The sequence below is a fragment of the Pan paniscus genome, chromosome 2, assembly GCF_029289425.2.
Source record: "Pan paniscus chromosome 2, NHGRI_mPanPan1-v2.0_pri, whole genome shotgun sequence".
NCBI classification, from domain to species: Eukaryota; Metazoa; Chordata; class Mammalia; order Primates; family Hominidae; genus Pan; species Pan paniscus.
Window position 1 is genome coordinate 37,389,386 of NC_085926.1, and position 23,096 is coordinate 37,412,481.

The 23,096-nt window shown below is 47.0% G+C and overlaps 1 protein-coding gene across 2 annotated transcripts in view; it reads left to right on the plus strand.

Annotated features, from left to right (window-relative positions):
* The first annotated feature begins 15,208 nt into the window (after nucleotides 1–15,208).
* ITGA9 (integrin subunit alpha 9) overlaps nucleotides 15,209–23,096 on the plus strand; it is a 369,289-nt gene continuing 361,401 nt past the window's right edge. For both annotated transcript variants that reach the window (XM_034956118.2, XM_034956120.2), the window contains exon 1: nucleotides 15,209–15,655. In XM_034956118.2, the coding sequence (XP_034812009.1) occupies nucleotides 15,471–15,655 (185 nt within the window). In that variant the 5' untranslated portion in view covers nucleotides 15,209–15,470. The remainder of the gene's footprint in view (nucleotides 15,656–23,096) is intronic.

Genomic DNA, 23,096 nt, shown 5'->3' on the forward strand with positions numbered 1-23,096 from the left:
GTAAGTTGGGCTAATTAATAAGTGGACTTGAGAATGACAAACCTTCATGGCCAAGGTCCAAAATGTCATGTTGGTGGAAGATGGCAAAAGTCTGGTGAGAGGGATGTCAGAAGTAAAAGGACTGGGTACCAGGAAATGAGGAATCAGGATAGCATTGTCCACAACTACTAAAGGTCCGTGTTGATTTATTTCTTTGCTTTTTCAATGACCTTTTGATATTTGAATTTCACACATCGCTGTCTTAGTTTGCATCCTCCAGAAGCAGTACCTGAGACAAGGATTCAAGTGCAAGTGGCTTAATTGAGAAACAGTCATTCAGGGATCACCATTCAGGGACTGGAGAAGTAAGACAGGGAAGGAAGGAAGCCAATGGAGAGTGCGTTATTGAGCAAGTTACCACTGTGGGCAATTGGAGCTCAATGCCTCTGGGGAACTCTGGGAGCCAGTGTAGAATATACAGCTCAGAATTTTTTCATTGGAGCAAAGGGAGTCATTGGTTGAGTGTTGCTCCAGGGAAGTGTTCATTCTCTAGCATTTCTGGCCTGCCATGTGTGTGGGCAGAGAGGGCTCCAGTGATCAGGAAGCCTTCCGACAAAGAGTCTTGGATGCTGGCTGTTGGAAATCAGGCCACATGCACAGAAATATCACATGCTGGTGGCATCTGCGTGGAGCATCCACAGCATCTGCTACAAGTTTCTTTCCTTCTTTGCACAGCTCATGAAATTTGCCTGCCTTCTAATCAGTGCGTGGGGACTGCAAGGTAAGCAAAGAGTTTCACTTGATCTTAGGTGATCATAGACAACTGATCTCATTTATATTCTGTTTAGGTATCCATGTTTATAGTCAAAATATATCAAATTGCTTAATATCCATACCACACACAGAATAAGATAACATACCTGGTTTTTAAAAAATAACTTCAGTGGCAAAATACATACTATTTTAACAGCGTCCAAATTTGAGAGAGAGGTAAAAATATATTCCCTCTTATATAGTGAGATGGATGGAAACCAGAACAGAAAGCCCTGAACCCTTGGGGTTGCCCATGTAAATACTGTGACGGCCTACAATGCACTGAGGGAGTGGCTACTTGGTGTTGCCTATGGTCATTTGCCACCTTTTGTGATGAGCCTCCAATTGGGACACCTGGCCATTAGGTCCTAGTTACTCAGGAAGCTAACCTGTTAGTCACTAAATTCACTGTACTGTTGTTTTCCTAGGGAAAAATAAGTGCTGATGCGTGATGTATTGCAGTTATTTGAAAACATGCCTGAAGTTTTACATCATCTGTATCTTAATCCCTTTGGGCTGCCACAGCAAATTGCCACAGACCAGGTAGCTTAGAAACAGCGGAAATTTATATCTCTCAGTTCTGGAGGCTGGGAAGTCCAAGATCAAGGTGCTGACAGATTCAGTGTCTGGTGAGGGCTCACTTTCTGGTTCGTAAATGGTGCCTTCTTGCTGTGTCTTCACGTGGTGGAAGGGGCAAACAAGCTCCCTTGGGCTTCTTTCATAAGGTCACTAATCCCATTTACAAGTGGGTGGACTTAAGTGAGGAGTGGTTCGGACAGCCAACAAGACTATCAAACACCCACCACAATAGGTTGTTTTAAAGATGAGGAAACAGAGCCTCAAGGAGGTAGAGAAATGCCGCATGTTCCACGACTGGTCAAGAGCAGAGCTAGGATTTGAACCCAAGTGGTCTGATGGCCCAGCTCCTGCTGTGTTCTTTCCTTCTGCTCTGTCACCTCTGGTATGGGTCATGTCTGCTCTTGCTCACGTACTTTGTAGGGGACAGAGCTTTTAGAGAATAGGAGGTTTGGGGGAAGAGGGGAAGGAAAGGAGGGCAGGTGGGGACTGTTGGAACAGGGACCCAACCCAGGGAGTCAGACTTGTTGGAGGCTGCCTCAGGACAGTCAAGGACACTGAATCCACTCACTCTCCACTCTCCCTCCTCTCTGTTAATTGGTTTGAGGAGAGGTCTATGTTAAAGAGCTGGAGCCTGATGAATTGTCATGATTGTGGGAAGGAATGGATGCTCACAGGCTCAGACAGAAAAACAAAATGAATTGGCCTATCTAGATACTTCCCACAAAATGCTTTCAGTTCCACGTTAATTCCAAGTTTGTCTCTTAAGCACATTCGGAATATGGAAATAATCTTAGAATGTCACAATCTAGAATGTAATTTAGATAAGCTGAGAACCAAAAGAGAAGACCGCATTGCCTTGTCTGTCAGGCCTGTGTGGGTCCGATTTAAGGACTCCTGATGGTATGAGGTTGAATTGGGCAGCAGATTGGACACATAGCTATAGTGCCAGCTATTCATGTTTAAAATGTCATTTTAGACTGGGTGCAGTGGCTAACGCCTGTAGTCCCAGCACTTTGAGATGCTGAAGCAGGTGGATTGGTTGATCCTAGGACTTTGAGACCAGCCTGGGCAACATGGCGAAACTCTGTCTCTGCAAAAAAACAAAAACAAAAACGAAAAAACCCAAAAACCAAAAAAATGAGCTGGAAATGGTGGCACACACCTGTAGTCCCAATTACTCTGGAGACTGAGGTTGGAGGTTCTCTTGAGCCCTGGAAATGGAGGTTGCAGTGAGCCGAGATCATGTCACTGCACTCCAGCCTGGGCAACAGAGTGATACCCTGTCTCAAAAAATAAAAGTAAAAATAAAATGTCTTTTAAAATGCAGTCACGCACCACATAATAACATTTTTGTCAATGATGGATGATAAGATGCTGGTCCCATAGATCATAACGGAGCTGAAAAATTCCTATTGCCTAGTGACGTAGCTGTCATAATGTTGTAGCATAACATGTTACTCACATGTTTGTGGTGATGCTCATGTATGAGGCTGGGCAAGGTGGCTCTTGTCTGTAATCCCAGCACTTTGGGAGGCTGAGGTGGTAGGTTGCTTGAGGCCAGGAGTTGGAGACCAGCCTGGGCAACACAATGAGACCCGGTCTCTACAAAATAACAAAAAAATCCAACTTACTATGCTGCCACATAAAAAAGCATAGTATATACAATTATGTGCTGAACATAATACTTGATAATGATAATAAATGACTATGTTATTGGTTTATGTGTTTACTATACTATACTTTTTATTCATATTTTAGAGTGTACTTCTACTTATTGAAAAAAGTTAACTGTAGAACAGCCTCAGGCAGGTCCTCTAGGAGGTGTTCCAGAAGAAGACATTGTTATCATCAGAGATGACAGCTCCATATGCGTTACTGCTCTGAAGACTATCAGTGGGACAAGATGTGGAGGTGGAAGACTGATATTGATGGCCCTGAGCCTGTGTCGGCCTATGCTAATGTGTGTGTTTATGTCTTCACTTTTAACAAAATGTTTAAAAAGTAAAAATAAATTTTAATAGAAAAAAACTTGCAGAATAAGGCTATAAAGAAAGAAAATATTTCTACAGCTATACAACATGTTTGTGTTTTAAGCTGTTATTATAAAAGAGCCAAAAAGTTAGAAAAATTTAAACATTTGCAAAATAAAAAAGTTATAGTAAGCTTAGTTTATTGCTGAAGAAAGAAAATTAAAGAAAAAAAATTTAGTGTAGCCTAAGTTTTCAGTGTTTATAAAGTCTACATTAGTGTACACGAATGTCCTAGGCCTTCACATTCACTTACTCACTGACTCACCCAGAGCAATCTTCCAGGCCTACAAGCTCCATTCATGGTAAGTGCCCCACACTGGTGTACCATTTTTAATCTTTTATAGTATATATTTTACTGTACGTTTTCTTTGTTTAGATATAAAAGTATCTTTGTGTATCTAAACCTTTGTGTTACAATTGCTTACCTTACCTTTGTGTTACAATTGCCTACAGTATTCAGTACAGTAATGTGCTATGCAGGTTTGTAGCTTAGGAGCAATAGGCTACACCGTGTAGCCTGGGCATATAGTAGTCTATACCATCTAGGTTTGTGTAAGTATGTTCCATGAGGTTTGCACAACAATATTGCCTAACAACACATTGACGGAGTCTCACTTGTCGCCCAGGCTGAAGTGCAGTGGCATGATCTCAGCTCACGGCAACCTCTGCCTCCCAGGTTCAGGTGATTCTCCTGCCTCAGCCTCCTGAGCAGCTGGGATTACAGGTGCATGCCACCATGCCTGGTGAATTTTTGTATTTTTAGTGGAGACGGGGTTTTGCCATATTGGCCAGGCTGGTCTCGAACTCCTGACCTCAGGTGATCCACCTGCCTCAGCCTCTCAAAGTGCTGAGATTACAGGCCTGAGCCACTGCGCCCGGCCCTAACAATACATTCTCAGAATGTATTCCCATCACTACGTGACGCATGAGTGAATAACTTCCACTGGGTTCAACTGACCCCCCATCTGGTTGTTACTTTGGTGCACTTATTTCCATTTAATCTGTTCTCCTTACTAGGTGGATACTATTATCAGATGAGATATGGAGTCCCTATAAGGTGTAGCAACTAACCCTGTGTCTGGCAGCTGGTAAGTGGCAGATCAAGATTTGGACTCAGGTCTTAAGTCTCGGACCATAGCTAGGTCAATTGTTCCACCACAGAGCCATCCTACACTAGGCAGGATTTCCTTGTGTCCTGACTCAGAAAGGCAGCTGTGGCAATGCGGATCTGTTATGTGGCTCTAACTACCATCCCCATCAGCTCACCACTAAGGCGAAGAGGTATGTGTTTGTTATCTATTACTGGGTCATAAATTACCTCCAAATTTGTACTGGTTTTCTATTGCTATGTAACAAATTACCTCAAAGCATAACGGCTTAAAACAATATCAATTATACTACAGTTTTTGTTAGTCAGGAATCCCGAAGTGGCTCATCTGGGTGCTTCTGGCTCAGGGTCTCTCATAAATGGCAGTTAAGCTATTGGCTGAGGCTGAAGGTTTGACTGGACCTGTAGGGTCCGCCTCTGAGGCGGCTCCTGACGTGGCTGGCAAATTGGTGCTTGAGGTTAGCAGGAGGCTTTACTTCCTCTCCACATGGGCCTCTCCACAGGCTGCTTGAGTGTCCTCATGACATGGCGGCTGGTGTGGCTTTCCCAGGATTGAGCAACCCGAGACAGTAAGGTGGAAGGGACAATGCCTTTCATGGCCTATCACAGCAGTCCCACAATATCCTATTTGTTAGAAGGAAGGCACTAAGATCAGCTCCTGTTTGAGGGAAGGGGAATTAGTCTCCACCTTTTGGAGGAAAGAGTGTCAAGAGAATGTGTGGATATATTTTAAAACCACCACAGGGTGACATTTCCTGCCATTTGTGTACACATCCCAGCATAGCGTTGGGGCTCCCCTCATCCCTTCTTGCCCCACCAGGGCTGTGAGTATTCTGTGTCATTTCCCATGTGTGAGACCCTGTGTGTGGATCCCACAGGCAGATTAGGTCAGAAGAGGATTCTGGGAAAAGAAAAGTCAACCTGTCATTAGAGATCATGGACAGTGGGCTGAGTCCAGCACAGGACTCTGAGAGGGAGGCAGGGCAGGAAGGCAGTCCATTCTTAACATACTTATGTAGTCACTTTTCTGTCTTGAGGCACACAAAAAAAACAGGTCATATCTTTTAATGTCTCAGTAAAACAGCTTGAGCCCTCCCCTTATCACCTTGAGAAATGCCTCAGGCCTTCCTCCAAGGAAAGACCCCCAGGATGCTTAGTTATATCCAAAATGTCAGTCCCTGTCCTTTCCACCTTGCCTTTGCAGTCGGAACCTCCACCCAAGGCCAGAGGATGCCCCAATGTCATGTGCACTCTAGCTACCCCACTGGCATCCCAGGCAGTGTGATCAGGGCTTAGTGTCCTGCTTCTGCCACCTCCACAACTGCTGGCACAGACCTTTTCATAGTCGCAGCAGACCCTGGGGCATGTGGAGGGAGGACCCATCTTCCACTCCCCATTGCACTCAGCAGATGTGGCCACCTTCCAGTATCACTGACTCAGACACACACACCCAGCTTTTGCCCAGGGTGCAAGCCTGCCTTCAGGAAGGATGGCCGCACCCAGGCTGGCTGTCTCAGCTCCTGGACTCAGAATCACTCTTAGCTCCTCAACCCCAACTTCCTGCAGGAGCTAGTTCACCTGTTTTTTATGTCAGGGACCTTGGGGCCTTCCCTGTCACTGGATTTGATTCGGAGTCATCCCAATCTCACAACATATTATTTATTCCCCCCTTCATGTCTTTGAATAAAATTGATGCACCCAGAAGGTATAACATGTATATCTTGCAGCTTCAAGTACAAGAGGTCCTAGGCTTCAACTTAAAAACTTTCTGGGGGAAGGCATAAGAAGGCTCTTCTTGTGGGAGCATGTTAAGCAGCAGAAGGGGTCCCAAAACGTGTTTGGTGTTTACCCTTCCCTAAAGACATTTGCTTAGAGTTTGGGGTACACTGAGGCTGCCTAAAAGAAGACAGGGAAGAAGCTAGAACTGCCCTTCCATTTCCTGCAAAGCTTCATCTCCTGCCCCACTCCCCCACTCGTAACTCTCCTTTAGACACACTCCTCTATGGCAGACAACTTCTGATACATTCAATTCCAGGTACTCATTTTTTGGTGAATGTTCCATTGCATCTGAATGATATTGAAGTGAACTTCTCTTACCTGCATGTGTGTGCACGCACACACGCACACGCACAGACGCACACTCATGCACACGCGCACACGCGCATGCACACACGCACGCATGTGCATACACATGCACACACGCACATGTACACATACGCACACACACATGCACACAAGGTCAACACCTTAAAATCCCACTGCATTTAAACCATGAGTGGGTGGGACCTTGAGGAAATCACCAAAGAAGATGTTTCAGGAGTCTCCATCTGATGGCCCACATCTGGGAAGCCCTGGAGAGATGTGGATTTGACAATTTACGAAAGCTAAGGTAGAGAGGGCCCTGAAAAAGGAGCTGGCTAGCCGGCCGCTGATGTGAGAGTGAGGTCATGGGTGCTTGGGTCGTGACTCACCTCTCCAGCCCTTCACAGGGCACCTGAAGCACCTGGGGGTTTGAGGGCTTGAACACTTAGACAAAGGAGGCTCTAAAATGGCCCACTGAAACATGCAGACACCTTGAGAAGAGTGTTTTGAGTTTTTCTTTTACTCCAAATAAAATTAGCTATTTTAAAAGAGTGGAATAAATGACATAATAATAATGGCACTAAATTGCTAACATGTACCAGTTGCTTCCCTCATGCTGCGATGTGCAGAGTGGCTCATTACATTTAATCCTCACAACAAACCTTTGGGTATGATTCCCTGTAACAAATGGGGAGAGCTCAAATAACTTCTCAGGGCCACATACCTGATGCTGTGGACTGAATGCATGTATCCTCCAAAATTCTTATGTTGAAGCCCTAACCCCCAATTTGCCTGTATTTGGAATACGAAAGTAATTGAGGTCATAAGGGTGGGGTTCTGATCTCATAGAATTAGTGTCCTCTCTCTTGCTCTCTCTCTCCCCTCCCTCCCCCTCTCTGCAAGCACAAAGAGATCATGTGAGTCCATAGCAAGAAGGTGACCATCTGCAACCCAAAGGAAGAGCCCTCACCAGACACCAACTCTGCTGCACTTGATCTTGGACTTTCAGTCTCCAGAACTGTGAGAAAATAAATTTATGTTATTTAAGCCACCCAGTCTGTGGTATTTTTTTATGGCAGCCCTAGTAGACTAATATATCTGACAAGCCACTACATTGGGATTACGAGCACCACAGCCCTCACTGTTACTCATCACCCTAAACTGCCTCCAACAAATATCATCATTTTAATATTTTATGTTTTGCTAAGCCATAGGCTAGCTTTAATATTTCAATTGAAGTGAGAAGTGTTTTTAAAACTTGGCATTATGTTGTACAGCTGTATTCTAACATTGATGGTTGTTGCTTAAAGCCGTTTCACTAAATTTAGATCTCTGGAAAAAAATTTGTTTGAGCATGGAAACAGGTTGGAAATATTGCACCCAATAATAACAGTTTAACTTTTGGCTTATGAAATACTTCAGTGGGAAAGTATTTGCTCAAATCTCTGCCTGCTATTATAGTTGAAGGCTTGGTGATAGTATTTGCCCTTCCTCTGAACTTTCTGGATTTCAAAGCCACGTGGAAGTATAGTTTGTCTTATGTATGAAAAACAGGGCAAGGCAACTTTTGAAAAATTGCCATTAAGAGGTGCGTTTAGCTGTGTCAATCATTTAGACAACGATTATCTGGTATGTGAATGATCCAAACCCTTTTTATTTTTTTCTGCCTCTTTTGAAAATACTGTGAGAAGCCATGTGGCTATTGACCACTTCTTCCTTCCACATGATGGCTGGTCTACCTACCTCAGTTGGCAAAGTCCCCTCAACAGAGGCCAGGGCCAGAGGGCAGGGCTTGTTAATAGATGGGAATGAGAGCTGCCCTTGGCTCCTCTTTCTTTCTCTGTTGTGTGAAGGTCAAGTTGTCTCCTCATTTGGAGATCAGATAGCTGTGTGTGCACAGCTCTTGATCCACTTCCCTATTTCTAACTTTGATTAGTGACTTTGGCTTTACGGAGGTAGCATCTTCTACATCCACTGCTGGATGTAGACATCCACTGTCTCTCTGTAGACAATTCAAGCAGTACTAAAGGAGCGATAGATAGACAATAGATAGATAGATAGATAGATAGATAGATAGATAGATAGATAGATAGGCAAGAATAGCCCATAATCTCAACCATAATCATTATTAACATTTAGGGTAAACTTCCAAATCTCTTTCTTTGTGCATATATACATACAGATGCATAGAAATTTACATATACCAGATTATAGTAGTCATGTCCTTAAGGAACTTGAGTTATTACCCTTGTTATGCTGCAGGGATTGTTCCTTGTCAGTGTGTAAAGTTGCATGCCAACCTTTTGTAACAGGCTGTGTAAGGTGCTGATTCAACCAAATAGTGGATAGTATAGGCTGGATTGTGCATTGTTAAGAACCAAGTGGCTAAGTTCTTTAGGGCTAACTCCAAAGAAAACTCGACAGTTGGCATTAGATGCCATGTGCCCCAAGAATGAGAGAGGATGAACTGACTTTATGGGCTTTGCTTTTTTGGAGGGATTAGAACTACAGAGATCACTTTTGGGGGGAGTGCAGTGTTCATGGGCTGGTTATGTAATAAACGGTATATTATCTTGTAATATATGGGGTGTGATGCTGTCTTCTCTTCTAAACTGAAAAAACGTGATTGCAGAAACACATTTGGCCCTAAGAGTTTTGGACAAGGATTGTGAACCCATCATATGGTCAGTCCTCATTTCACATGGTTCTATGGTAACTGAGATAAAATCTCAGACTGCATCTTCCCAACTGGATCACTGTGAGGTTTACATAAGATAAAGTGATCTATAACATGCTTAGTGCAGTGTGAGACACAGTGAGTGAGCCTTCCTTGCTGCTAGCAGTCCTGTCACCTTACAGCAGCATCTGCTCTGCTCGAGTGTCTGTACCCGTCAGGTCTCTGCAAACCGGGCTCTCATAATCAGTGGGGAGTGTCTAAACCTCCATTTAGGGTCCTCCTACGGTACACTCACACAGACCCCAGAAATGCAAGCAGTCCCTTGGGGGAGACAAGGAAGATGTTAGAGAGTTATGGTTGGGAAGCTTTGTCAGGGAGAAATTAGCATTTCCCATCGGAGACCATGGGAAGGGCACTCAAGAAAAAAGAGCACAGGAAAAATATGGCTCAATACAGGGTCCAGAAATACTCACCTGGAGGAACTATGTGTATTTCCTGCTATAGTAATATAGCATAGTATTTGTAATGAAAAATTGTATTCTAAACCTAAAGATTACTAAGCCAATTGGCTTGTATTAAGAGCCTTAGATATCTACCTAGCTTTTGACCTAGTAGTTAAGCATTTAGGAAATAATGAGAGGCAGATAAAAATCTACAAATGTATAAGCAAAAAAAAAAAAAAAAGATATTAGAGAAAGGAAGGATTAAAAAGACCAATTAATCTTAAGAGTTTTTCCTTTTTCTTTTCTTTCTAGAGACAAGGTCTCACTGTGTCATGCAGGCTAGAGCATAGTGGTGGAATCATAGCTCACTGCAGCCTCCATCTCCTGGGCTCAAGTGATCCTCCCATCTCAGCCTCCCAAGAAGTTAGGACTACAGGTGCATACCACCATGTCCAGTCATTTTTTTCCCCCTAGAGATGAGGTCTCACTATGTTGTCTCAAACTCTGGCCTCAAGCAATCTTCCCATCTTGGCTTTCCAAAAGTTGGGATTACAGACATGAGCAACTGTGGCCTCCAAGACTTTTTTGAGGCTTCTGAAAAGCCAATGTTGTTTTCACCCCAACATTTAATCATTCCAATATTCCTCTCTGCAGTGAGGCAGGAGGGAGCAGAGCAGTATAACCATCACTTCTTTTGCATTGTTACAGTAGCAGTAACAATTCAACAAAGTATGTATGTAACTGTTTAACAATGTAACTGTTTAACAAAGTAACTGTGGAGAGCAATTTTGCACAGCTTATAGAAAACGCCAATGATAGGTGAGCTGATAGAGCATGCTGTTCAGTTTGCAGCCACTAAGGCTAATGGAAAACCTTCAGATTCCTTCTTGAAGTGAGAGCATAAAGGAATGGAGGGCATTTGGTTGCCATTTCCGTTGGGAAATTGGACAAGAGGTTCAGTTTTTCAAAAGCCTCCATTCCATAAAGCAAATCTACATTTTGCATGGCCAGATTTGAAATAGTATGCCTCTCCCCTCCAGCTGGTGACCCTGGAGACACGCCCTTCAGGTCAAGTCTCTGTAAAACAGCTCTGGCAACTAGGAAATTGAGCTCACTCTTGAGCTCAGATTATACGAATAACTAATACATGTTTAGCGTTTTATGGTTAGGAAATGCTGTCCTGAGAAGCTCATCAATAGGTTTATTAGTTATTGGTATCCTTGTTTTATTGATTTACTAAAATTACACAGCTGTTCAGGCCTGGGAGTTAAATTCTCTTCACCAGATGCCAAATCCTACGTTTTTCTTACCACATCATGGCGCCACAGGTTAAGGAATATAGTGCAGGGTTCTGAATCTCTCTCCTGTAGGACAGTGCTTCCCAAGCCTGGCTACTTGACAAATCTCCCAAGAGGTGTTGGAAATGCAGATTCCTGGGCCTTGCCCCTAGATTCTGACCTAGAGTGTTATTAGTAAATCTGTATTTTTAAATAGTTGCCTGGGGGTCTAATATACAGTCAGGATTGACAGCTACTGTTTAGTTAAATCAAACACCAATGCTATAATTTTTAACCGATACCATTTTTAGGGTTTGGTTTCCAAAGTTGGAAATCAGTGTGTTTTAGATCAGTGGTTTCCTGTCTTCTAAAACCTACCTTACCTTTAAAGAATCTGTTGAAATCTGTGGATCTTTCCCTAAGAAACACACAAACACACACATACACACTTTTATATATAATTCTAGAGGGCTATATTAGTTTCCTGCTTCTGCTATAACAAATGGTCACAAGCATAGTGGCTTAAAACAACAACATTTATTATCTTACAGTTCTGGATGTCAGAAGTGGGACAGGAGTCTCACTGGATTAAACTCAAGGTGTTGCCTTTCTGGAGGCTCTAGGAGATAATCCATTTTATTGTCTCTTCCATCTTCTAGAAGCTGCCTGTATTACTTGGCTCATGGGTCCCTTCTTTTATCTCCAAAGCCAACAATGTGGCATCTCTCTGACCCCACTTCCACTTCACATCTCTTTCTCTTGCTACAGCCAAGGAAAGTTCTCTGCTTTTAAGGATTCACATAATTAGACTGTGCCCAGCCAGATAATCCTGGAAAATCTTTCCATCTCAAGACCCTTAACCTTAATCACATTTGCAGTCCTTTTTTGCCATATAAGGTGACATATTCACAGGTTCCAGGGATTAGGAGGGGGACTATTAGTCTACCAACCACAGGGGATCTTAGGACCTCTGAAGCAACATGGAAAATGAGTGAACTCTAGGTTAGGAGCATCTGTTCTAGATTCCATTCATTCTAGATGTTAAATCAACAAGAAATTCTGCTTGCCTGCAAATAACAGAATCCCTAAAAGCAGTGGCTCTTATAAATTAGGTGTTTACTTTTTTTCAGGTAGTAAGAAGTCCCCAGGAAGGCAGCCCATGTCAGGTGCAGCAGTTCTAGCATGTGACAGCTGAAGTCTCTGCAATTCTCCTGGCCTTTCCTTTGAGGTGGCCCTCAAGACAGCTGCTGCATCTCCAGCCATGACCTCTGTGCTTCATGCAAGAGGGGCAAGGGCACAGGACAAAAGCCATAAGTCAGCTGAGTTGGCTCTCCTTTAAGAAACCTCCTGAGAAGCCTACCACCCAAATAACATGCTCATATCTCATTGGCCAGACACTGCACGTGGCCACTCTGTCTGCAAAAGAGACTGGGAAACATAGTTTTATTTATTTTTAAAGCTAGGCATATTAACACTCCACTAACTCTGGGCTTTGTTAGTAAGGAAAATGGGAAGTATAAATATTGGGAAGATACTAGTGCTCTCTACCACAGATGAAAACTTCAGCCAGGCACAGTGGCTCATGGCTGTAATCCCAGCACTTTGGGAGGCCAAGGCAGGTGGATCACTTGAGCTCAGGAGTTTGACACCAGCCTAGACAACATGGCAAAACCTCGTTTCTACCAAAAGTATAAAAATTAGCCGGGCATGGTGGTACATGTCTGTGGTCCCAGCTACTTGGGAGGCTGAGGTGGGAGGATTGCTGGAGCCTGGGAGGTCAAGGCTGCAGTGAACAGTGATTGCACTACTGCACTCCAACCTGGGGGACAGGAGCGAGACACTGTCTCAAAAACAACAACAAAACCAAAAAAAGAAAAACAAAAGAAAACCTTGTGTTTTGTGTCCTACAACGAGAACTGATCATTTTTCACTCTCACACAACCAAAACATGAAGAAAGTTAAAAGTCTCCTTCAAAATCTCCCCCATAGTGCCTCGTCCTCTTACTAAGCTTGCTTTTCTTTAAGCAGTTCATTCTTTTCTTTTCATTTTTCTTGAGATGGATTCTTACTCTGTCACCCAGGCTGGAGTGCAGTGGCACGATCTCGGCTCACTGTAACCTCCGCCTCACAGGTAAAAGCAGTTCTCCTGCCTCAACCTCCCAAGTAGCTGAGATAACAGGCGTGTGGCATCTCATCCGGCTAATCTTCGTATTTTTAATAGAGATGGGGTTTCACCATGTTGACCATGGTTGGCCAGGCTGGTCTCGAACTCCTGACCTCAGGTGATCTGCCCGCTTTGGCCTCCCAAAGTGCTGGGATTAAAGGCATGAGCCACCGTGCCCAGCTATTCTTTTTCTTTCTTTTCTTTTCTTTTTTTTTTCAGATGGAGTCTTGCTCAGTCACCCAGGTTGGAATGCAGTGGCGCACTGTCGGCTCACTGCAAGCTCGACCCCTCAGCTTCAAGCGATTCTCCTGCCTCAGCCTCCCAAGTAGCTGGAATTACAGGCATGTGCCACCATGCTTGGCTAATTTTTTGTATTTTTAGTAGAAACAAGGTTTCACTGTGTTGGCCAGGGTGGTCTTGAACTCCTGACCTCAAGTAATCCACCCACCTCGGCCTCCCCAAAGTGCTGTGATTACAGGAGTGAGCCACTGCGCCCAGCCAGTTCATTCTTTCAACAATGTTTAAGCATCTACCTAAGCCTGGCACTGAGCTGGGCCTTGGGGGCTACAAAGATATCTAAGACTTTTTTCTCCTTAGCTATACCGTCTATGGAGAGGGACAGAGAGCCCCCAAAATGATGAACATGTTCTAAGTGTTGAGATAGAGGCATGTGAACACTCTTTGGCAGCCCAGAAAAGAAAGGGGCAGAGGAAATGGCACAGAAAGGGTGAGGCAAGAACCGGCCTGGAAGTCTAGGATGGATAGGATTTTGCCAGTTGAAGAGGGGTAGGCACATTTCAGGAAGAAAGAACAGCGTTGGAGAAGGCACAGATGTGTGTGAAAACCCCTGTTGGACACGTTCAGGGGACAGCTAGAAGTTGTGTGTGGATACATTGTAGGGTTTGTGGGAAGTGAGTCAGGAAAGGGGCATAAAATGGGGCTGGAAAGAGAGATGGAGCCTCCATGTGAAGTTATCCTAAGGAGATCGGGCTCCATCCTATAGGCAGGAGTAGGTGGTGGGGGGCAACGGGAAGTTTTCAACCATTATCCAAACTCTGTTGTAGAATTAAAAAGTGGAAAGAAGAGAACACAGGCAGGGAAACCATAATAGTGTGGTCAGACTTCAACATGATAGCAGTCAATTCAGTAGGAATCTTGAATTTGAGTAGTCAAGTTCATAGAGACAGAAGGTAGGAAGGTGGTTGCCAGAGGCTGGGGGTGGGGATGGGGGTAGGGTTAGGGGGAAAGAGGAGTTATTGTTTAGGGTATAAAGTTTGTTTTCCAAGATGAAGAGTTGTGGAGATGGATGGTGGTGAAGGTTGCATAACATGCATATACTTAATCCCCCGAACTGCACAGTTACAAATGGTTAAGATGGTAAACTTTCTGTTATGCATATTTACAATTACACACATACACACCCTTCAGTGCACGCAAACCCTGCTGGACTCCAACCCTCAGAGCTTCCGATTTAGCAGGGCTGAGTGGGACCTGAGGATTTGCATTTTCTGACAAGTTCCCAGATGACGCTGATGCTGCTGGTCCGGAGACCACACTTCGGGAATCACTGGTGTACGAGACCAAGTGACTAGAATATGGAGGGGTGCTCTGCTCGCTTCCACGTGGCTACTATTGTTATGAACAACAACAGCCGGCGTTTACTGAGCACTGCTCCTACAGCTTATCTCACAACTGGGTGAAGGAGCAGAGGATGCGCAGGGCTAGAACCTGGAGTCTAAACTCGTCCTTCACCCGGGTTGCTCTGGATCTTACTGGTTGTGAGACAGGGAGGGAAAGAGAGACAAAGGCAGGGTGACAGGCCCAGCAGGGCCGGCAGAGCCTGTAGTGACGGAGGGGAGCAGCCTTATCTCCGGGAACCCGAGCGCCCCGTGCGCGGCGGGGAGGGGGCAGTTCGGGGCGCCCCGGCGGGTCCCAGGGGCTGACTCCCGCCCGGGAAGTGCGCGCAGGGCCCACGGCCCGCAGGGGGCGCTGCCGCGCCGTCCAGCCGCCGCCGCCCGGGCCGCCCACCTCGCGGGCGCGCCCCTCCGCAGACCAGCGCCGCCCGGCCCGGGACCTGCTCGCGCAGACTTCTCGGGCGGACTGAGGACGCCGCCGCTCGGGGCCGCCCCTGTGCTCGCCTTCAGCGCCCGCTCAGCCCGCCGTCCGCGCCCCGGTGGCGGGCCCGACGCCCGCATTCCGCCCGTGTCCAGGCGCAGAGCTCCCGCCCCGGGGAGCTTCCTAGCCGTCGGCGGACCCCACGGCCCGCGCGCTCGGCGCCCTGCTCGCCGGGCAGAGGGGAAGGCGGCGGCCGGCTGGGGATGGGCGGCCCGGCTGCGCCGAGGGGCGCCGGGAGGCTCCGCGCGCTGCTGCTGGCGCTGGTGGTCGCGGGGATCCCCGCGGGCGCCTACAACCTCGACCCGCAGCGCCCCGTGCACTTCCAGGGCCCCGCTGACTCGTTCTTCGGCTACGCAGTTCTGGAGCATTTCCACGACAACACGCGCTGGTGAGTGCCCGCCCGACTCCGCGACCCTGGCCCGCGCGGCCACCGCCCCGGCCCCCAGGCCAGCGCCGCCGCCGCCGCCTTTCCGGTCTCTTCCACGCCGCCGTCCCGAGGGGGCGATTTAAATGTCTCCGTTGCGCGCGGCTCGGCCGCCGGGGGACGGCGGGAGAAGGGAGGACGCCGTCCGGGGCCCGCTAAGGTCGGGGTCGGCGCCTGGAGGCGGGCGGGGGCGTCCGGGTGCCTCCCCGGGGTCCCAGCCCAGAGCGTGGGGGGAGAGCCGCTAGAGTTGTCTCCTCCGCCGCCCAGCTAGACTCGGCTTCACTCTCTGAATCGAAAAGTAACTTGGCTCCTCTGCCTCCGGGCGGCCGCCGCTGGCCTGGCGAGCCTCCTGAACCTCGCAGGGCCTGGAGGAGTCGGGGCACTGGAGCTGCACCCCTCCCCGGTTTGGGGGAACCCCTGAGGAAGGAGTATAGCCTCTCCAGCGCCGCTGCGCGGGGTGGGGCTCCCCAGGGGCAGGGTGTCTGGGATCCATTGGGGCGCACTGGAGCCCAGAGCCCCCGCCCCCCCCCCCAGCCCCTACAAGACCCTGGGTGGAAGTGGAGCGGAGAAGCTCCTAGGATATAGGGAAGAGGAAGGTGAGGGAGCACTTCCCAGTGACACCGCCGGTGGAGCAGGTAGGTATCTCTTGGGGCAGCCTGAGTCTCATCTCATATGGGCCATTCGACCCGGAGACCTTCACCAGAAGCCTTAAGAGAGAGACGTGTTTCTATAGTGGCCAAGGGGTCCAGTTGTCCCCTGAGTCCGGAGGGGTGGGCCTAAGAAGGGGGCAGCTCTCCCCCATTAAGCACCATAAGCCGAGTGGTACAGAGCTTGTGCCCAACCCCAGCAGAGAAGCACTAAGGGGGGGGGGGGGGTTGGTGCCCTCCTTGGCCACATCCTCTGGACCAGAGGGTATAAACAGCCACACAGTGGTCACTTCTTGATAGGAGAGAGAGTTAGGCTGCGGGAAGTTCCCCCGTTCAAGGTCGTGCCTCATGGGGGCCCAGGTGACAGCCAGGCCGGGGTTGATTTTATTGTGTATTCACCAGCCTGAGCGTCCTTAGGGGTGGCAGGCAGGGAGGTCGAGGTCACTGATGCTGGTGCTCTCAGCATGTAGTTATGCAGGAGAGTCACTGCTCTGTATTGGACAGAGGTTGATGGAAAATGGTGGTTTGTGGATCGCAGTACTCAAGCATTCCTGGAAAAGGGGACTCTGAGACCAGCCCACTAAGAATCATGCTGTTCAGGAGATCAGCCTTCAAGAGAACCAGTTTTCAAAGCCCTCACATAGCTCTCGCCCAGCTCCACATCTCCCTCTCTCACTTACTCCAGTTGCTGGGTATAAGACCGAGTGTCTGTTCTTACACTTGTCAAATTCCCCTTTTAAAGCAGAGCAGGCTGAACATTTTTCTGTGTCCTGCAGACTCAGGGTCTGAGGTTGAAGAACACATCCCAGATCCCCACACTAGGCACCAGGCACGCGGGAAGCACTGTCAAAAATGGGAGGGCTGCTGTGGACAGCGGGCTGCTGAGAAAGGGCGGGCAGCTGAGCAGGCAGCCAAGCCAGCCGGAGCATTGTGTGTGATCTGCAGGCTGAGGCTGGCTCAACTGCCTTGGAGCTCTTTGACAGCTAGAGGGAGAGAGGCCAGGCCACTGTCACTGTGGATTTGCATGGGCCACAGGTCAAAGCCACACTGCCTGGGAAAGGAATGGGTAGAGACGAGAGCAGATCTGACAGAGAAAAGGTGTTCAGCCTACTTTGATTTAAAACGGGGATGAAGAAAAGCTGTGTGACATGAGCAGATTTGGCCAGTGTGGGAAAAGACAGTCTGGCCTTCAACTTGGTACCCAGGGTAAATGGTAGGGAGTGGGTGTGGAGCAGTAATGCTGTGCATATCCTTGTTGCCAGTTGAGATGTGGGACTGGTATTTCAGGGGTCCATGGGAACCCATGTATCTGGGCTGCTGGGCTCAAAAGTGCCCTCTCTTGTTCTGATACAAGCTGGCTACTCTTTGTATTGGAGTGCTTGTCCCCGTAGCTGTTCAGGCACCAACTTAACTCTACTGAAATCTTTTTAAAATAATGCTTCTTTTTCCTCCCTCACCCACCATACTGACTGAATTTTTTCTTAGATTGTGTTCTCCCCTTGATTTCTGTTCTCATGCTGTTGTTTTCAAGTATTTTCCTCCCCATCCTTTTTTCTCTTTCCCTTTTTCCCAGTATTCTTTGTCTTAGACCTTGAATGTATTTTTTGCTGTATGTATGCTTGAATGTATTTTTTACCCAGGCTTGGTAAACTATGGCCTTTGGAGCAAGTGACTTCCAACATCTTCTTTCTCCTTTTTCTTTCCTCTAGAGGCGAGACTTACTGTGCAAGGCTGCTGAAACTTAAGCCAAAGGATTCTTGCTTGCATAGGCCCCTATTAATGCCTTGTCCCCAATTTTATAATTTTATGTTAATTTTCTTAAAGTTAGTCACCCTAAATTTGTAAGATCAGGTCCTGTGAATTCTGGATCTGTCCTAAGTCTGTACCTTAACTTCAACTGTGGGGTTGGTTGATTGACTTGGTAACTGATTATTGGTCGCTTACTCCTAAGCAGTACCTGAGCCCTGGATCTTCTAGTCCTGCTTGAGGGACATGTCAGTCATTTTCAATTATTCGTGATTGCAAACAGCAGCAGGGGTAAACAACCTTTAACGAAACCCTTGAGGACAATCTTAATTATTTCCTTGGAATAAATTCCTGGGCTTAGAATTGCTGGGTCAGAGAGGATGGAAGCTTCAAGGCATTCTTTATGTATTACCAAAGTGCCAGTGAAGTGTGTGTACTTTAGAAAAATACATTAATTTATTCAGACACTGGAGGCTTGGGAGTAGTTTTGCAAAGGGCTGCTCTAGTGCACTGAAAGAGTATAGAACCTACATGGGGGTGACTTAAAAGGATCACAAATACTCATCAAAATGAGTGAGGAAGGTAAAATATAGACATGAAAGGGAAAAGCAGTATAGCAAAACTTTGAAAGGAAAAGGACATGTTAATTAAGCCTTGTATCTTACGTCTCTCTTCTCGAAGAAATTATTCTTTGTTACTTAATTCAATATTTTGCAGTCTAAGATATTTGCTTCATGCTAATTAACTACCTGTTTTACAGGTGAAAAGATGTGTTGTCTCTAGGGAAAGGGAGGGAGAAGAATGTGCTGGAAGTGGTAGGGGGAGAGCACAGACCCCAAAGTCAGCATGGACTCTGCAGACAGCAGAGCAGAGCGTTCCCATGTTGAGGCATCTGCGGGTGTACATCTCAGAGCATGTGAATGTGCTCTGTTGGTGGAACTAGCACTTCTCTAATCCCATAACTGAGCATTTCTCTCAATTATTTTGTAGACCAAAATTGTCACTAATCGGAGGATCCTAGATCCCTGTGTAAGTGTGGGGGTGATCTTGCTTTTCCCAGCCCTGGTGACTGAACCCAGCTCTGTAGCCATATCACACTGAGCACAGAGCCCCAGACCCAGCTCCTCTCAGAGTACTTGCTTGAGTGGTCCCGCTGTCACTGTGCTCTGGGCAGTGAGAACTGTCCCCATGGCTAGATGGACCAGAATATCCTGGACAATGTTCCAGTTGACGTTTGTATCAGCTAGGATACAAACATGCAAGGGACTCAATTTTCTTTTTTTCTAATAACACCCAGAGTGTCTGCCTGCCCAGAGCCAGCTTCCTCTCCTATAGCTCCCACTCCCTGAGTCTTCTGGCGTCCTTTGAACAACAACAGTAAGTGCCAGGGAACATGGACAAAGCCGATTTCTGTCCCCTTCCTTTAGACATGGACCAGTTACTCAGCTGCAGGGCTGACAACTGTAACACCCTGTGATATAAATAAATGCGGCCTGGCTGGCGTGCAGCCTCCAGAGCGGACGTCTTTCACACCCCACCCCGTCCCCTCCTCCTTCTCTGCCCCAGACGCCCTGGAGTCCAAAGTGGTTGGGTGCACTGGCTTCCTTTCTGGAGACGTGCTTCCTGCTCCCTCTCCTGGGACACATCAAGACGGCTGTGCTTAGGCACAGAGCGAGTGCTCGGAAATGGAAGATGTGCTGGGCTTTTTGCTTTGTTAAGGTTGTCAGAGTGTTGTTCAGTGAGGAATAGGAGGCAATTCCAAGCCAAGGAGAACATATCCTTGATTTGCATGAAGGTTGAGAATTAAAAGAACAAGCTAGATAGTTCTGGTGAGCTGTCTGATGTAGTCACCACTAGCCAGATATATTGGTATGTAAATTAACTAAAAATAAAATTTAAAATGCAGCTTCTCAGTTGCACTTGCCACATTTCAAGTACTCAGTAGCCACATGGGGCTAGTAGCTACTGCATTGGACACAACACAGAGAGAACATTTTCGTCATCACGGAAAGTTCTACTGGGCAGTGTGGGTTTAGAGCAATGATGTAAGTCTTAAAGGGCTAGACAAGGATCAAAAGGAGAGGTAAGAAAAAGAAAAAGAAAAAAATCAACCCATAGCATATGTGAGTACTAAAACTGAAACAGGTGCTTACATCTAACTAAAAATTATTGCCTGCTGAAGAGGTTGAATTATCTTTCTGCTCATAAAACACTGCAGGGCCTGATCTATATTTAGGGCTGGGGGTTCAACAATGAAAACTTTTTGCTCACAATCTGACAGGTGAGAAAATTGTGGGGTTCTAGTTGTGTGTCTCAAATGAAATTTAAGATCTAGGCTCTGATGGGGGAGAGGCTTGTCCTCAGGCAGGCATGAGTTGTTCAGAGGGGCAGAAGAGAAACTCCTGTGAAGGGAAAACATTTAGAAGGGGAGCCCTGGGATCATAGGACCTGCTGCCCCTGGCCCTGCCCGTCTTGCTGAGTAAACACCCAGAAATGGTGGTGGGAGCCCTGCCTTCTCATAACCTCAGTGGTGAGCATCTTTGCAGAGTTCCTCTGTCCTGTGCCAGACTCTAGGGGAAGGTGTAGGTCCGCTTCCTCGTTTGAATTTTTCTAGGGAAATGGCATTTTCAGACATTGTTCCTGGTCCTCACTCACCCTACAGAGCCTGCTTTCTCAAGCTCTCAAGAAGGAACAACACATATATGAGGCCTGAGTTCCAAGGGGATCCAAAAAGCATCTTCTCGGGGTTTCTGGGAAATTTCTCTGAAGATCTGGAGAAGCTGGCAAGGGTGCTGTTTTCTGAGCTAGTGCTGAATGCTGGCTGGGGGCAGAGACAGCTGTCTTGCCCAGTGGAGAACCTTCCAGGGCAAGAAGACAGTCTTGTCTCAACCAGTCATTAACGGCCCTGAGTGTGAGAGTGTGAAGGGCCGGGCCCCAGCCAGCTCTGATTCCCTGGTGACATGCTGCTGTTCAGGAAATGGTCTCCTGATAACTTCTATTGTGATTTGTTCAGGGAAAATGTTGTTTTTACATTTGTTAAAAGCAGCCATGGTGTTCTCTGAAATTCCTTGCTTTCAAGGGGTTGCATGTAATTTTAACAACCAAAATGAATTTCGTCAGATAGTATCTACAAGAAGTCAGATGCTTTCACAGGCATGATATTCTTTAGTTGAGTCTTTGTAACATCCTGGTGAGTGGTTTCCAGTTTGCTATTTGGGGAACTGAGGCTTACAGAGTTACACGCCTTGTTCAAGGCCCACCCCAGCCTGAGAGATCAATGCACGTTCACTGGGGGCTTGTGTCAGTTTGCATCCTTTAGGAAGCAGATGCTAGGACAGAGATAGGAGTGTGAGAGAATTGTTGGGGGCGGGTATTGCCTGTGAAAGAGAAATGGGGAAGTTGAATGGGACAGAGAGAGCCTCTGACTCTATGCAGATCTGATTAAAGTCTCAGTCAACTCAACAGAGATCACTGGGCAGAAATAGCTGTCCTCTGCCAGGGTCAGGCATTGGCTGGAGCTGTCTGGGAAGAGCACAGCCTCAGCTGGAATCCTGCAGCAGATCCCAAGAAAGCTGCAGCTGGAGGCTGTCAGCTGACGTTCCGCCTTGCAGCTGAACAGCATGAAGTGACCCACACCTCTGTGGCTGCCCTGGAGCCTGCCACGCGTGAATCACTGTGTTGGGAGGGTGTGAGATGTGCTCCTTGGCCTGCAGTGTGGCTGGGGGTCATCTTTGCTCATACCTCTGTAATCAGTGTGTGGAGCGTCAGGACTGACAGTAGGGCCATTGGGACTGGCCCAGAAACAGAATCCCGAGCAATCTTGCCACCAGCTGACTCACAAGGTGCCTCTTTCTGATGTCAGAGAAGTCACAGGTGGTGGATTTCAGAAGAAAGGAGCTCTGCTTTACGCTGAGCCACTGAGTTCTCTGAACTGCAAATCCTTTTAGCCAAGTGGATTTGGTGATCAACTAAAGCAGAATAAAATGTTTTATCCCAACCTTCCTTTTTGCCAGAGGGAGTCCTAGGAAGCCGATGTAAGTCCAAGATTGGGAAAAATCTACAGTCTTTGAAACCACGGGCTCACTTGGTCCACCAATGTCTGTTCTGAGCAAAAAGGACTTCTGTGTTGAGTTTAAATTAGCAACAGTAGCAACAATAACACCAAAAGCAGCAACAGTGTATCTGAATATTCAGTAGATGTCAAGTGCTATCTACATTGGTACTCATACCAGCTCATTTAATGTTCCCAACAGTCCTTTCAGCTGGTAGCCATTTGGGCTGCCATAACAAACTGTTATAGGTTGGGTTGCTTATAAATGACAGAATTTATTTCTCACAGATCTAGAGCCTTGGAAGTCCAAGATCAGGGCCCCAGCAGATTTGCTGTCTGGTAAGCACCTGTTTCTTGGTTCATAGATAGTGGTGTTCTCACTCTAAGCTCACACAGTGAAAGGGATGAGGGAGCTCTCTGGGGCCACATTTATAAGGGCACTAACTCATTCATAGGTTATATCCTCATGACCTAATCACCTCCCAAAGTCCCCACCTCCAAATAACATTACCTTGGGGTGAAGATTTCAACATATACATTTTGAGGGAACACAAGCATTCAGTCTGTAGCAGCTGGCTATCATTTTATCCCCATTCATGGAGGGGAAGCTGAGGCACAGAGGCATTATTGGCCAAGTTACATGGCTAATGAGTTGTCGAGCACAGGCCTGTGCCTTTGCCCACCCAGGCTGACTGCCTGTCAGGAAGTCAAGAATCCGAGTTTGGGGGCTTCAGGGTGCTCAAACATCTGTCTTGTGAAGTTCTGTTCTGCCTGCTTTCCTGGAAAAGTTATTGAATTGCAATAGCAGTAGCTTCTCTGCGGCACCCTTTGGGGATGCTTATTCATGACCCACTGGCTACTCTTGGGGAGATGCTAGGGTTCTGTTTTCTGGAGATGTTTGATCACTGAGTGAACAGGGACCCAATGATTCTGCCGGGGACATTTGAAGGGCCTCCTCTCA